The following is a 14,658-nucleotide window of genomic DNA, read 5'->3' as shown; positions in this document are numbered from 1 at the left end:
CTGGTTTTCAAAATTAACATTCTAGAGACAAAGGCACAACTAGATAGAAAGGCATGTTTGAGACAAGCTTTTAAAGCAAGGTGTCTTGTCCAGTCTTTCAGCAACTCTAAATTCATCTCTGAAACATCAGAACTAGCAGTGAACTCTCCAACCCCCTTTGATGCAAGCTAAGCATCCAATGCTGCAAGAGACCATTTAGCTTCAAAACAGAGCCAAAATTACTAAAGAAAGGTACAGATAAGTAAACAGTCTCCAGAGAGTTAAAGAGAATTGGTCTTCTTCATCAAGGAACTTGTCAATTAAGTTTTAGGTTCTGCACTGACTTTCATTAAATTATCTACTGAGGCCTTTACTCTTCCAGCCCTTACAAGCAATATTAAACAGATTTCCAGCACTCCTGTTTTCACAGGTTTACCCCCACATGTTTGCTCTGCAGGCTTTTCAGCTTTAGTTTAACAGCTGAGCCATGTTTAGTTTAGCATGACACTGTCTCCATTTCTCAGATTACTTCTGAGGTGCTGCATGGGAACACAGCACACCCAGCCCTTCTCATTTCTGTCCGTGGAGGCCTGTCCAAATGCTACAAAGTTATTCAAACTACTCTTATCCTTCTATCAGTCTGATGTGCTCCCTTTACGAGGATTTAAGCTCTTTAATGTTCAATATCAAATATATAAATTTTAATTTAACCAACTTGACTATCTTGCTGTAAGCTTTTCATTTCCTTTAAATTCCCTCTAAAACACAAGGAACACTGTGTTTTGGGACCCATATAGCACAGAGCAAAAAGGTGTCCTGAGTCTACACCCTATACCCACCATTATGACGCACATGCCTGACATTCTAGGTACTCCAACATGCATTAAATCCTAAATAATTGTGTGTAAAATATATACTGCTTAGGCTGGTTTTGAGTGTACTCCAACATCCATTAAATCCTAAATAATTGTGTGTAAAATATATACTGCTTAGGCTGGTTTTAATGTGAGGTTTTTTTATTTTCATACTAGATCTGTCTGAACAGGAAAAGACTAGAAAAGAAGACAAATTTAAACAAATGTGGCTTATAGGAGATTTTACCAAAGTCTGGGATGTGGATTGTCTTCTATGAATTGGGAAGATTCCTCAATGCCAACTTTTTCAATCAGTGCTCGACTGTCTCGTAATGACCGAATCTCGAAATTGATGATGTAATCTTTGTTAGGATGTTCAGGATTCTAACATAATGGATAAAGAAACATATTTTTATTCCTGGTGACTTTTATTTTCACCCAACAAAACAGATATCCATCATTAAGACAGACACCGACTTTTCCTACAAAATAAAATTAGTTGTACTGACCTTTAATATTTCATCCAGAAGAACAGATTTGATTTCTAAATCTTCAAAGTTGCAAATATATCCAGATGTTTGTATAGGTTCCTGCAAGTTAAATTAGTTATAAAGGAATGAACTTGTATTCTGTCTGACTAAATCCTAGTCAAATCTGTTAAGTATACATTTAGATACATTCTTCTCCAAACTAGGATATACTTGCACTTCCAACAAGAAACAAACACTATAATCATTAACATTACTGACAATTCTGTAAATACAGACATCATTAAAAATCCTCACGTTTTCTGCAACTAAATTATAACAAAGAGATAGAATAACACCTGCCAATATTTAGATTCAACTGAACTGTTTTACAAATACCCCTACTAAAACTGCATTTATGTATTCCAAAGCATACAAAAAACATGCTCCTGAAAATCTCATGCATTTAAGAAAAATATGACACCATTTTTATGTTTCTAGGACTGACCATTCATTCTACCTATATGGTCCAAAACAACATTCCCACATGAGAGTTGATAAGATTTTGAGGTTTACATAACCTGAAGCAAGTTCATATAAACAACACTTGCAGAACTGAATGGTAAGCACAAGAATAATACTATTCAAGAAAGAGCCATTAACTTAAGAATGAACTTTTTTAAATGAGAAGTTTATGTATGTTGATATTTACCTCTGGATCCAAGTTTCTGAAGACATACATTCTTGTTTTCTCCATCATTGCAAACAGGTCGGGGTTGTCCTTGGCCCATTTCATGTCCCAGACGTCCTTGCGCTCCAGCTTCGGCTGCCCGCCTGCCTCGGGCTGCCCCGCGCTGTCCGCAGCCCGCGCCTCCAGCTCCAGGAAAGTCAGAACCCCGGAGAGGTCGATGATAGCGAGGCGACTGCAGAAAAACAAACAGGGAAAAAATAAGGCAGCTAAATGACACCACTCAAGGCTGTAAATCTGAAATAGCTCTCTAGCCTGGCACAGTATAATTCCATAGATTCCATGAGATGCTGTCGTGTGCCAGAACCAGCACAGATCCATATGGTTTTCATGTATCTGCATAGCACAGACCAGACACATGGAAAGATGCTCTTCATCTGCTCACAGAGGATCTGGCCCAGCAAAGGTTCTGAAATATGTCCATTTTTATATCCAGCATTTTGAAGATACATCCGATACCAAGATGAATAAATTACAGGTCTGTCCCTTGCCAAACTTTTCATGACAAGGACTAAAATTAACAACTGAACAGAATGGGTTTTCCTTATTTACTAGGAGGAAATGAAGCAGATTATTAAATTAAAAAGTCAGTGTGGTGATGCAGACTATTAATTCCTAAAATGTGATTTCTTGCATTTCTACAAAGGGTATTCTTCACTTTTTTTCCAAGACAATGTTAAGTATAATCCAATTAATCTTTGAAATTGCTTACATATAGGAAAAATACAATTTCTAAAAGGTTAGACTTGAAAATTTACAGTTGTGTAAGTCTTCAGTGAATCATAATAACCTGTATTTACTACAAGGCCATATAAAAAGCATTTCTGAATATTGATAGGTAGACAGCCTTAGTCCCTATTAAAACTTCAAATGCAATTTAGAAAATTAACCTCAAAATGCTTATGGACTTGAGCTTATTTCCCCAGAACAAAGTCATTTAGGAAATGAAAACAGCTTGGGTTCAAAACAAATTGAATATAGCTCTGACTAGATCACTCTGCCTTTTAAGCAAGGCATTCTATTTTTGGGCTATACCTGAAAAGGCAAGAGATCTCTACACATGTATTATGAATTTTTGTTTGAAATTTTAAAGTTATTTTGAAGTGATTAAAATTACCTTGCAAATTTTTATGTATTTTTGCCTTTTCTGCTAACATTCTCATGCACTCTCTTGGAAAAAAAAAGAAAAAAGCTGTTGAGTAGAAATCAACTTCAGTATCAGCACAGATGAAGATCAGGAGAACCAGACTTACTAGAAACATTACCACTAGTTATAGCCTATAACAATGGAAAATTAAATGGGATTAACAAAGTTTCCAGGCTTTAGAAGGATACAGAAACAGAAAGAAGTCATAGATATAAAATTTCAGGTTATTACATAATTTTATCAATTTTTGTCATGATCAAAGGAAGGTTATGTTTGGTTCATCTAATAAAAAAAAGGTATTTTCATGTACACAGGGTGTAAAACATAGGAGACCTTTACTAACAGTCTCTCAGAACAATGACTATCCAGATGGAAATAATTAGCAATAAATAAATGGTTAAGCAACCATTAAGAAAAACTAAAATTAATATATGGTTTATATTAAATTAAAATTAGTACATAATTAGTATATAATTATACATTTCACAGAATTAGTATTTTCACAAATTTTAGTGCTTCATTTTGAAATTGGATATCTGTGGTCCAAACAGGTCTGTAACTTACCTGGAGTTGCAGTTCAAAGACAGCTGATGGGCACGATGGTCCAGGGTATAGCTCTGCACCACAGCCACACTAGGGAGGCTGTACCTCTGAATAATCCCAGATTCTCTTCCCTAGAGGGAAGCAATGCTACCTTAGTGAGAGAATTTGTCCATCAGCAAACCCCTTAAAATGGTACTATTTATATGCTGTTTCAGATGAAAGAGCTTTGGGATAAGTGACAGAGCATGAGTGAAAAGAGGGAATCATCACACCAAAAGTTTTGAATTCTGGTATTTAAACAAGATACTCTAAGATTTTACAATCGCCAGTCTGCTTAAATCAGGGATGTTAAAACAAACAGTTACAGTCCACATCTAGCTCACAGAATTTCAGGAGCCATGACCCTCCAAGACAGGGTCTACATAATAAAACAGGAGAGGTCCATATAGCAGCACCAGCCCAGATCTGAAAGCAGGACAGCCCTGCTCATGTGGGGCTGTCTGCCTACCAACAAGTCTCACCAGTTACTGCAAGACCAGAGCTAGACTTAAAAGGAAATGCTATAAAATATACTGGTTATTCACAGCCTTGAGTAACAGAAAACGAATCTAAGTACCAGTGTGGTTTATCTTTATTTTGCTGAATGAAACACTGATTCCCCACGTCAAGATACCATCAGGCCATCAGGGTGAAAGGAGTGACATCCCCGAAATGAAATTATCACTGCCACTATTTTCTCATGGTGTGTCTGTCAAATGAATAGCATATCCAGCTTGGTTTGCCTGCTGTTCAACTCTTATGTTGGAAATGAATAAACACTAAATTTCAAAGGAGTGAAAACTTTATTCCTTGTTTTCCTTCTTTCCCCAAAGCTGTCCCTAACATCCTCAGCATAAATTATCATTTTTGACTTTTTCACAAACATATACCCTATAGACTAAAAAGCAGATTAGTTCAGAAGTGTTAGAAAATTGAACCACTATCATTTGCATTCAGCTTCAGCACATTTATCCAGATCTGGTCTCAAAGGCATTTCCTCTCATTCCTTTCCTTTTAAAAAAAAAGTCACAGATTAATTATTGTCAGAAGTTAATTTTCATATTCTTCAAGCAGCAACAATCCCATAGTCACCTATTAACCATCACACTTCTTTTGTTCATGCGGTCTCCCATGACCCTCTGATTTTGTAAAACCCAGTCAAAGGATAAAACAAAAAAACAAACGAAAATCCACACTAGAATCAGAACATGACAAAAGAAGATCTTTCCTGGAGGGCGGATAACAGGAAGAAACAACTGTTCTCTCTCTTTGTTCTGTTCAGTTAGCTTGCTTTAAAGCCCACATATAAATTTCTTCATCTAATGAGATCACTTTCCAGCTTAGAACAAAAAAATGCACCAGCTCTTTGGCATGATTCAATACCTCACACAACTGTATAATCCATAAGTGCATCCATCTGTATATAGTATAGTACCATGCATTATACCATTAATATGTAAACAGACAAACTTTGTAAATCTTTGTGTCTAGAACATACTGTCTCAAAGAGACTTCTCAGGACTCAGATTACAGAATTAAATCCTGACCTAGACTTTATAAAATCCTATGTGTAAGTATTAACTCGGGCAACTAGTCTGTAATTAAATTGCAAGTACTTAGTGAATTAGCCCTCCTAAAGAAAAAATCCAAGTTAACAGAAGAAACCATTAAAGTTATCTTTGAAGAAGTTTAGAAAGAGATTTTTTCTGTATAATTTCTAAATTCAGAAATGCTTTGAAATTATGACTGCTAATGAACATAGAGAATCTTATGCCTACAAGCCAAGAGGCAATTAAGAGTTCTGTTAATCACGTAGCTTACCACAAGGAGTATCTTATCAGATGCTGTTATTGCACAAATTGGATCTCTTGTTCCCTGAAAGTAAACAAGTGATATCAGTATCAGTTTTACTGCAAAGGTAAGCATACCTGCTAAAGAAAGAAGGTTATTTAAATAAACAAGAGTGTTGCTAAGTAGCCACATGAAAAGGGGCTATCAAACCTTGTCAGCATACAGTCTGTGCATAGTTTATGGTATCAGTAGTCTTTGCTATGGCAATCATAACAATAATATTAATAGTTTCCTTTCTTTTCCTGCCCCTCCCACAGAAAAATAAGAAACCCAAAATATAACAGGTGTTTAACAGAAAACACAAGAAAGCAACAATCCCTGGCTTGTGAGAGCTGTTAAGTAATTAATTTCAGGTATATTAGTAAGGACAGCCAGCACTTGCACACACACATGAAGTGAAAATGGCCAAAAATACTAGAAAATATCATAAAGGTTATTGAGTTTCAACAAAGTTATATTTTGTTGAAGGGGAGCTGCTTCTGACCAGGAAGACAGCAGGTGTCTATATATACTGTACACACCCAAAATATACTTTTTCCATGTTCTCTATAGTTTGCTGTATATTTCCAGTAATACACAATGACACAGTAACAGCACCAACCAGAGGGAAGGAACATAACACTTATGTAAAAAAGGTAAAAGTAAAAGAAATTTTAAGTACAACCATGTACTTCTATTAATGAAAATCTACGAAAATAAATAAATCAACACTAATTACTGCTCTTTCAAGCTACCAGTGACACCACAATAAACTAGTTCATAACATCACTCACTTCAAAAGCTCTGCTGTAATCAAGCTGACCATCTCCAGACCCTGATAAGGTGTCATCAATATGATAGATCCTGTATAGAAGGAAAGTTAGAAGAAAAAGTGAGTGCAAAGAAAGGATCAGCTTTGGTAGCATCGGCATGTTCCATCCTTGGAGAAGAAACTATTGGGATTGGAGAAGAGAATAAAACCTATGCCTGTTCTTATGTTCAAAAGCATCCCCTTTGATAAACCAGCTTTATATTGATATAAAGATATGGCAGTTGCTTTCACTTTCAGAGCTCCTAAAGGTCTATCCCCTATGATCTGTAAACTTCCATCCTTAACAGTAAGTTTCTGCTGTTACAGTTAGGTGTCCTGCTGAAAACCATCAACCACTCAGTTGTCCTTTTCAAACATGCACGTCCATATTTCCCCAGGTTCTTCTCCGTAATTATGAAGCACTTCGCCTTCACATCCACAAAAACTTATGTATTACTGTATTATTCAACACATCTGCCTTCAAAAGCAGCATTAGGAAAGATTTCAGAATGCTAAAATCCTCATTAATGCTGAATTACAAGTAACTACATTTTTCGATATTTTTATCTATTTATAATCCTGTCCAAGGCTAGGACACCTAGGTCCTACAACAATGTAAGTTATTGCATCATGTACAAATAATTACTCATTATTAGAAATATATGGTGACAGGAGATGGTAGGTTTATAGAAAGATGATATGGTGTAAAGATTATATGGAAGAACACTTAAAATAACTAAAAAGAAAACCATAACAAAGCTGCAAGCTTTGTGGAGGTGACAGAAAAGTTAATGCCACAAATGAGCACCTAGTAAAGAACTATTTTGGAAGCAAAACAATGTTGACTTTGGCTTGTTTAGTTTGAGAGGATAAAAGTCCATACAGGATTAGTCGCCAAAGCCACAACCAGACACAAGTGTATTAGAGAAGAGCCACCTGGACAGACTAAGTTCTTACAGGCAATGACAGACGAGAAGCAGTTAAAGTTATCAGAGGGAATAGAGCTGCCTGGAAACTAAGAGCATGGACAAGAAACAGGAGAGGGGTAAAAAGGCATCAAGACCCACAGCTCTGTAAGGAAAACATGCAGCAAGCAAATGGTGACACTGAACAGAAACTAATCTGAAAACACCTGAGGGATGTGGATAACAAACACACGGCTGTTATACAAAACTAGTATATAATCTTACAGGCCTGAAAGTCAACAAACCTGGTTAGAAAAATGAGAGGACAAGGGTTTGCATTTTAGACATGGTGGAATCCACCTTATCAATGATACCAGAGCAGAGGAAGAAAAATGACAAAGCCTGAAGACAAACCTTTCCCTGCCTTCTTTCCTGGTCCGTGCCAGCTGATTGATTTCCATGGCTGTGAGCTTCTTGGCCACCCGATACTGCCAGACGTAAAACGCCACTTTGGAAGCCGCGATCACGTGAGTTCTGGTCATTGTGACGAACAATGGCTCTGTTACAAAACCCAAAGAGTTGCAAAATTAGAGCAGCAAGCATTGGAGAAGATGCTGATTCATACATTTTTTCCAAGATGGATGAAAACATACACCCATATATTAAATGCAAAAAATAACGACCAAAAAATCTGCCCACACACAACCTAACAGCAGTTTTCATTAGCTGGTAACAAATTCTGTGGCCTTGTCCAGAAGAACAGAGAACTTCTTTACAAGTTCTGGTTTTACCATTAACACTTTCCTCTCCCTGCTATTTCAGCAAATCTTCATGCACTAATGCAGAAAACAGCCAATACATATAGACAAACTTTCAGGTTAATGACCAGCTCAGGAACATCTCGAATCTCCTTAACAAGATCTATCAAATACTTCCATATCTGACATATTTAAGGCTATTCAAAAGTTGACAACCTAGAAGAAACTTGTTTTCTTAAAAACAATTCATAAATTTTGAGTTAGACAAGACCTAGAAATGCTGTTTGTACCTTAGTTAATAGCTGGGCTAAATATCAACTTTTTATCTGAATGGCAACAAATTAAATATTTAGCAGTACACTTAGTCTTACTTTATTATAGCAAAAAATCACAGTGTAAGAATGCAGGACATTTTCTTTACTTCAGCCCTAATTCCATTTAGAATGTGCACACAAATTGAGTATCTCATTCCTGCTGTCCATGCTCAGTAAAAAAAAAAAAAAAAGAAAAAAACCAAAACAGTGAAGTATGTATGCGAATCAGTCAATGTCTTTAAGTTCTACAAGTAAATCATTATGATACCAAAAAAAAAAAAAGCTAGATAAATTCAAAATAATTGTGCAAATCAGCCTGGTAGTGGAACACTGAGTCATGCAGATAAGATGATGTGAGTAGAAAATACAATTCTTTTACAGGGAATCTCTTTTATTTTTTTCTCCTCTGTATTTTAGCAGAGAATGGAACTCTGGAGGGAGCTATAAGCCTGCCACATAGAAGAGCAGTGCTACAAGAGACAGATGGGGGAAGATTGGTTGAACAGATTTCATTTCTTTGAAACCAAGAGGATTATATAAGGTACCTAATGGCTGCAGAATACTTTTTAGTAAAAATACTGGGCAAGAAGGCTTAGTGATGATGCTTAACATAAGCAGCACAATTGTTTACATTATATGCAACTCATGTATTTTATGTACTTAGACACATTTGTTTCAATAATTAGTCACATCCAAACTGAAGGATAGAGTCTCCTGTTTCATCAAAAACATTAACAATAATTCTATGTGTTTGCTCTGGTTTTTTATTAATTTCCAGCTATATGTGACATAATAACCAATGCTTTTATGCTTTAAAAATGAAACATGATAATTTCCTGACCTGTGAGGGAATAAGGTTTGTTCAAATCACAGCACTTGTACTAAGCCTCATATTTGAACTCAACATAGTCAACATTTGAGTACTTGTGGTCCAAGACAATGTTAAACCACATTGCCATACCAACATCTGAATTCATGGGCATTCCCCACACTCAAGAGGTGACTCTCCCCTTGATTTACAGCTTCCACAGAGCCTAAACTTAACTTGTGCACACCTTGAAATACCAGAATCTGGGAAAAAAAGTTGTTCATATATGGTATGTTGTGATCCAGAAGCAAGATGGCAAAGTATCCATGCTTTATCCACAGGAATACAACCAATTAGGTGTTTTATGGACATGCCTAAGACTAAACCGACAGCTGCTGCCAAAAAGCACATACACACCAACCCCTGACACATTTTCCTGCCACTTCTTTCATATCAGCTCTAGCAGCAGCTGGACAACAGACTAAGTTTGATCAGTTCATTCATCTAACCGACCTCAAAATTAAATAAATAAAAGATTACATTAAGTTGGATTAAAGAGAAAATCACAAATGCTGGAGCAGGCAGGAATGAGCAGCCAGCATGGAAGGCAGGGCCTTCCCTTCTTTGCAACAACAGGCTCAGCAATGACTGGATTTAAGCCAAATGTGAAATTGCAGGGCACAGCACAGAGACATAATCATCAGGATCAGATCATGCAGAGCTACATCTGAGAGAGCAGCATCTCTGCGGGAACTGATGCTTTTACAGAATTGCCTGTATAACTTCAACAATTGCATAAAAGTACCACATGGCATTTTTTCTAAGACTGTTTTAGCATTTTATATTGGTCAGTCATTGAACAAAAAGTCACAAACAGAAAAATCTGTGGAAAAAGGAACTTAAATCCAAGTCTGGACACTATGAAACATTTCTTTACAAGGGAATAAAAAGTCACAAACAGAAAAATCTGTGGAAAAAGGACACTATGAAACATTTCTTTACAAGAAGTTGGACACTCACTGGACCAACCTCCTGGAGATGTGGTCAGTGTCCCAAGCCTGTCAGTGTTTAAGAAGCATTTGGATAATGCCCTTAGCAACATGCTTTTGGTCAGCCCTGGAGTGATCCTGGACTGGCTGATCCTTGTCAGTCCCCTCCAACTGAAAGTATTCCATTCCACATTCTCACCTCAGAGCCTTCCACACTGGGCTATGCTCTGTTCCTAAAATGTTTTCCTTCTTGATTGCATGACAGCATAAATTCAACATGAGGGAAGAATGTCCCAGTCTCTTCAAGTTTGGGCTGTTGCTGGGCAGAGAAGGAAAGACAATATGCTCATTTCAATCCCTTCAGGCTGAGGAAGATCTAGAATCCTTTCCAGGCAGCTGGTTTAACTATTTAAGTTTCCTTTAGTGTAGGGAAATACCATCTTATACAGCAGCATTGATTTACCAGCAGGTGCTGCTCACCTGAGCATCAGTGCCCTTCACAGAACCTGTGCTCTGACTATTAAGCAGACAGAAACGCAAGCACCTAATGACTGAAGGAGGCAAGAGATTTGGATACTCCACTGCCCAGCATTTCCACTGCACAGCAGCTTTCTGTGCTCAATATGTAAACTTCTTACACTGTTGAGTTCTTCCTGCTGATTTTGCAGATAATCAACTTCAGTATTAATGTCTTAATACTTAATTTTCAGATGCTGAAAATATGTGAGCGAAACATTTAAACAGGTGCTTCACTTTTCAGGTGCTGATCAAATACTGAAAAGGGCTAAACAAACCATCCCCAGCAAAATAACTCAAACATGTGAAACAACTGCCCTTTAAATTCTTTCTGGCCCTCCTTTCTATTCTCACCTCATTTCTCTTCACTATTCCTTCATAAAGCCTCCTCTCTGAAGGAAAGAAACTTTCTTTCCTATATACCCAGGAATCTTGAATAACCTTCTACAATGTTTGCATTTCATCCACACACACTCCATCTCACTTCAAAGCTGTTAGAAAACACCTGCTTCAATGTCTAATCTTCTTATAAAAATATAAACAGAAATCAAACAATGCACGACTACATTACTTCACTACATGAAAAGGCTGAGATCTTTCTAGTCTATGAGATAGCACACACAAACAAGAAAGACAAGTGATCCCACTGAAATCTGATGGAAAGGAAGCAATCTGACAGACACAATATTAAACTGTTGTTTTCATACAAGTCTGTTACAGGCTGTTCCTGAGAAACTGGAAAGAACTTAGTCTAATCAATAAATCTACCTAATTTTAGAGCTTGATTCACATATCTCTACAAGTGTTGACTTACAAATGGAAGAAAACGTCAGACAACAGCAGGGACAACTGAACATGTTGGGACATGTGGGACAAGTCATGAACAAGCACAGTTTACAGAACAGAAATATTCAAAATCTGTTACAATTTACTTTAAAAGGATCAACTAAGTAACAGCAATTCAAGTGCTTTTCACATGTAGTTCAGTCATCCCTGTTAAGGCATCCAGGAGAGAGTCAAGACACCTGGGCAGGACTCCAGCTCTGCCTTTAATCCACCTGTATGTTGGTCAAGCTGTTGTATGAATTTCACTGGGTGCTAACACACACTTGAAAGATAACTCAACACTTCACTATGTCAGTGCTCCTAAGCACATGTAAGAAGAAGATATAATCCAGCCTGAGTGACCTTTTCTTAGCAGATACCATCTGTTGTGTTTCCATTAAAAAGATATTATATAACAAGATATTTAACCTTCTGTAGTTTATATTTAGTTATTCATCAAAGGACTTTGACAGAAAGACTGTGAGCCTGTAAAAGCACAGAAGACACTGTGTTGGTTAATTTTTGTCCCAGAGTAGGATGGAATGCAGTAATGTTAAGACAATGAAGAAAAGAGTAATTTATGAGCTAGCAAACACGAGCTATTGTGAAGGACCTCAAACACAAGGCACGGGAAGCAGGGGAAGCAAAATGCCTTTGGACAAAACAAAAAGCAGTATGAGGAACAGCTGAAAGTGTAATCACCCATCAATGTCTAAAGAAAGCTGAAGTGACGACCCTTCATCAGATAATGACTGATTAATCCTTTATTGCTATCACCAAGAGACAAACATTAGAAAGCTAATGACATAATTAAAAATTCAACAGAATAAAGGAAATAAGCACTTCTTTTTTTGAGCCTTACTTGAGCTACTGGCTTAGAGCCCAACAACAAAAGATTTACATCTCTGAGGGTGAATCAAACATTGCATAATGTCACAATTTCTTTGTCATTAGGAGATTAATAGTGCTTTGTTGAAACAGCATTATAAAATATTATAAATCGACAATTCAGACAAATTGTGTCTTAACACACGTTCTCAGATGCATTATTTAAATGCTCTGTCAGCTACATAGCATCCCTACATGAGCAGTCTTTTTTCTCCACTATCCATGTCCTACCAGGACAAAGTCCAAGAGGCTTTGCCCAAGAGGCCTGCAAGGCACCTAAGTCTCAAAGAGGAGTTTTATGTTCAGTAGAGCCCCAGGAAATTCTTGTTCCAACAAGGGGCAGTCTGCTAGAAACCACAGATAGTGCCCGTTCAATTGGCAGTAATTACAGACAGCCAAAAAATACAGTTTAGACTCATGGTAGTGAAGAGCACACACTCAAGAAAAGGCAGGAGCACGCAGATACCAAGTGGTCTGTTGAGGACATTCCATAAAATAAGAAATCATTTTTCACCAGCATTTATGAAAATCAAATAACAACCTAAGTGTATTTAAGCCGCTCTGAAAGATTGCACTTAGTACAAGATGGCACTTAAGTACAAGAGTTCAAAACAAAAATTACTTCACTTTTTATGGACAGAACTGTATGCAACAATGTATTAGTTTACGAAAAGAAAATAACCTGAAAATTTGTGTTAGCAGAAAGAAGCGGGGAGAAAAAAGAATTTTACAAATAGATAACAGCATTTTTTGTAAGTCAGTAACACCCGTCCAATTATCTTGAATAAAAGAGAAGCTAATGTTTAACTGCTTATTTCTTAAACTATTAATAATGACTCTCACCAGATAATTGATTTAATTAATGCTGATTTTCCTCATTTATGAACAGAGCAGAGGGACAATTATTTTGTTAGAAATCATGCATCAACCAGAATCTTAGAGAACTTTCAGAAAGGTCTCCTGCCCTTAAGGTTTTACAAGGTCTTTTCTCTCTACTGTCTTCTGCAAGGCTAGACAGCTGCTTAAGTTCAGCATGCTGTCAAACTGGAACAATTACACTTCCTACTGCCAAAAAGCTCCAACTGTGATAAACAGCATGACATACTGTACAATAGGACCTTGACTATGTACAGCTGTCAACCTCTCACACCAACTGACCTTATCTTGTAAATATTTCTAGTTGTTCTATAAAGTTGCATTTTCAAATTTTACAAAAAGAGGAAAGTAAAGATGATGAAACCAGCACAATGTGTTCCAAAAGAGTTGCATTTATAAGCATTTGCTTTTCACTTTTACCTTCAATCCCTTCTTCAAGTTTAGAGAGCAAACTTTAAAGGAGTCTTACAGGATGCATATATTAAAAAAAAAAAAGGTTGAATCTTTGGCTGTGTAATACAGTAATGAAAGACTCGCTTGTAACTGAGGCTACAGAAATTTTTCACGACTCAAAAATGTAAATATTCCTAACCTCAGGTATTTGTCCATCTATGAGGCTGAACATTATAAGGCCCAGCATTTTCACAAGTCAACTCACTCTAGGAAAGAGCAACTCTATGCACTTAGCTGGTCCTCCAGTACTGGAGGGAACAGCAGTAGAGTGCAGAAAGCTTTGTCATGCCAAAGGAAGAAACTGTTCAATCTCTCCAGCACAATTCAAGTACAGTTGGAAAAACAACAGCATTTTTCAATTAAATAGCCTTTCTTTTTAAGTGTTCCCAGTTACTGAAAAAGATTCTTCTCTTGTGTACAGGCAGCTGTAGGAGATGGGTCTTACTAGCAGAATCATAAAATCTTTGTTTATAATAAAATAAAAAAATTAAACTCTCACAGATAGACTCAGAAAGTTCACATAAACTGAACACTTTTCTAGTGCAAAGCAAAGAGTTTAAATGCACAGTTAGACATGTACATGCAAAGCTAATTTTAACAGTGAGTGGGATTCATCTCACCTAATTTTAGACATCTCTGACAGAGATGAGCTGGCTGCCCTGAGCTTCTTCATACCCAGTGGAGAGCAAAGAGACCCCCTTCATCAATGATTCACTCCACTTATTTTAGATGTCAGCTGCAGAAATGAGAAGAACTACTCCCTCTAAGTTCCCTGAACCCTCTCCCACCACCCCAATCCTGCCTGCCAAGTAAATCCAAGAAACCAGTGGGCACAAACAGTGTAGACATCTGATCAGGAGCAGAGACGGGACATGGACAAATCACACACCCAATTCACACCACCACCC

The 14,658-nt window shown here is 37.1% G+C and overlaps 1 protein-coding gene across 1 annotated transcript in view; it reads right to left on the bottom strand.

Annotated features, from left to right (window-relative positions):
- WDR35 (WD repeat domain 35) overlaps positions 1-14,658 on the bottom strand; it is a 42,245-nt gene that overhangs the window by 11,572 nt on the left and 16,015 nt on the right. The window contains exons 12-18 of the mRNA XM_041421626.1: positions 7,738-7,882; positions 6,402-6,471; positions 5,599-5,652; positions 3,760-3,869; positions 2,013-2,223; positions 1,343-1,423; positions 1,081-1,217 (exon numbers count right to left, since the gene is read on the bottom strand). Of these exons, the coding sequence (XP_041277560.1) occupies positions 1,081-1,217; positions 1,343-1,423; positions 2,013-2,223; positions 3,760-3,869; positions 5,599-5,652; positions 6,402-6,471; positions 7,738-7,882 (808 nt within the window). The remainder of the gene's footprint in view (positions 1-1,080; positions 1,218-1,342; positions 1,424-2,012; positions 2,224-3,759; positions 3,870-5,598; positions 5,653-6,401; positions 6,472-7,737; positions 7,883-14,658) is intronic.

This window comes from Onychostruthus taczanowskii, unplaced genomic scaffold (genome assembly GCF_017590055.1).
Source record: "Onychostruthus taczanowskii isolate IOZ18803 unplaced genomic scaffold, ASM1759005v1 scaffold11, whole genome shotgun sequence".
Classification (NCBI taxonomy): domain Eukaryota; kingdom Metazoa; phylum Chordata; class Aves; order Passeriformes; family Passeridae; genus Onychostruthus; species Onychostruthus taczanowskii.
The sequence above is the reverse complement of the archived record's forward strand: the minus strand, read 5'-3'. Positions and strand labels throughout refer to the sequence as shown.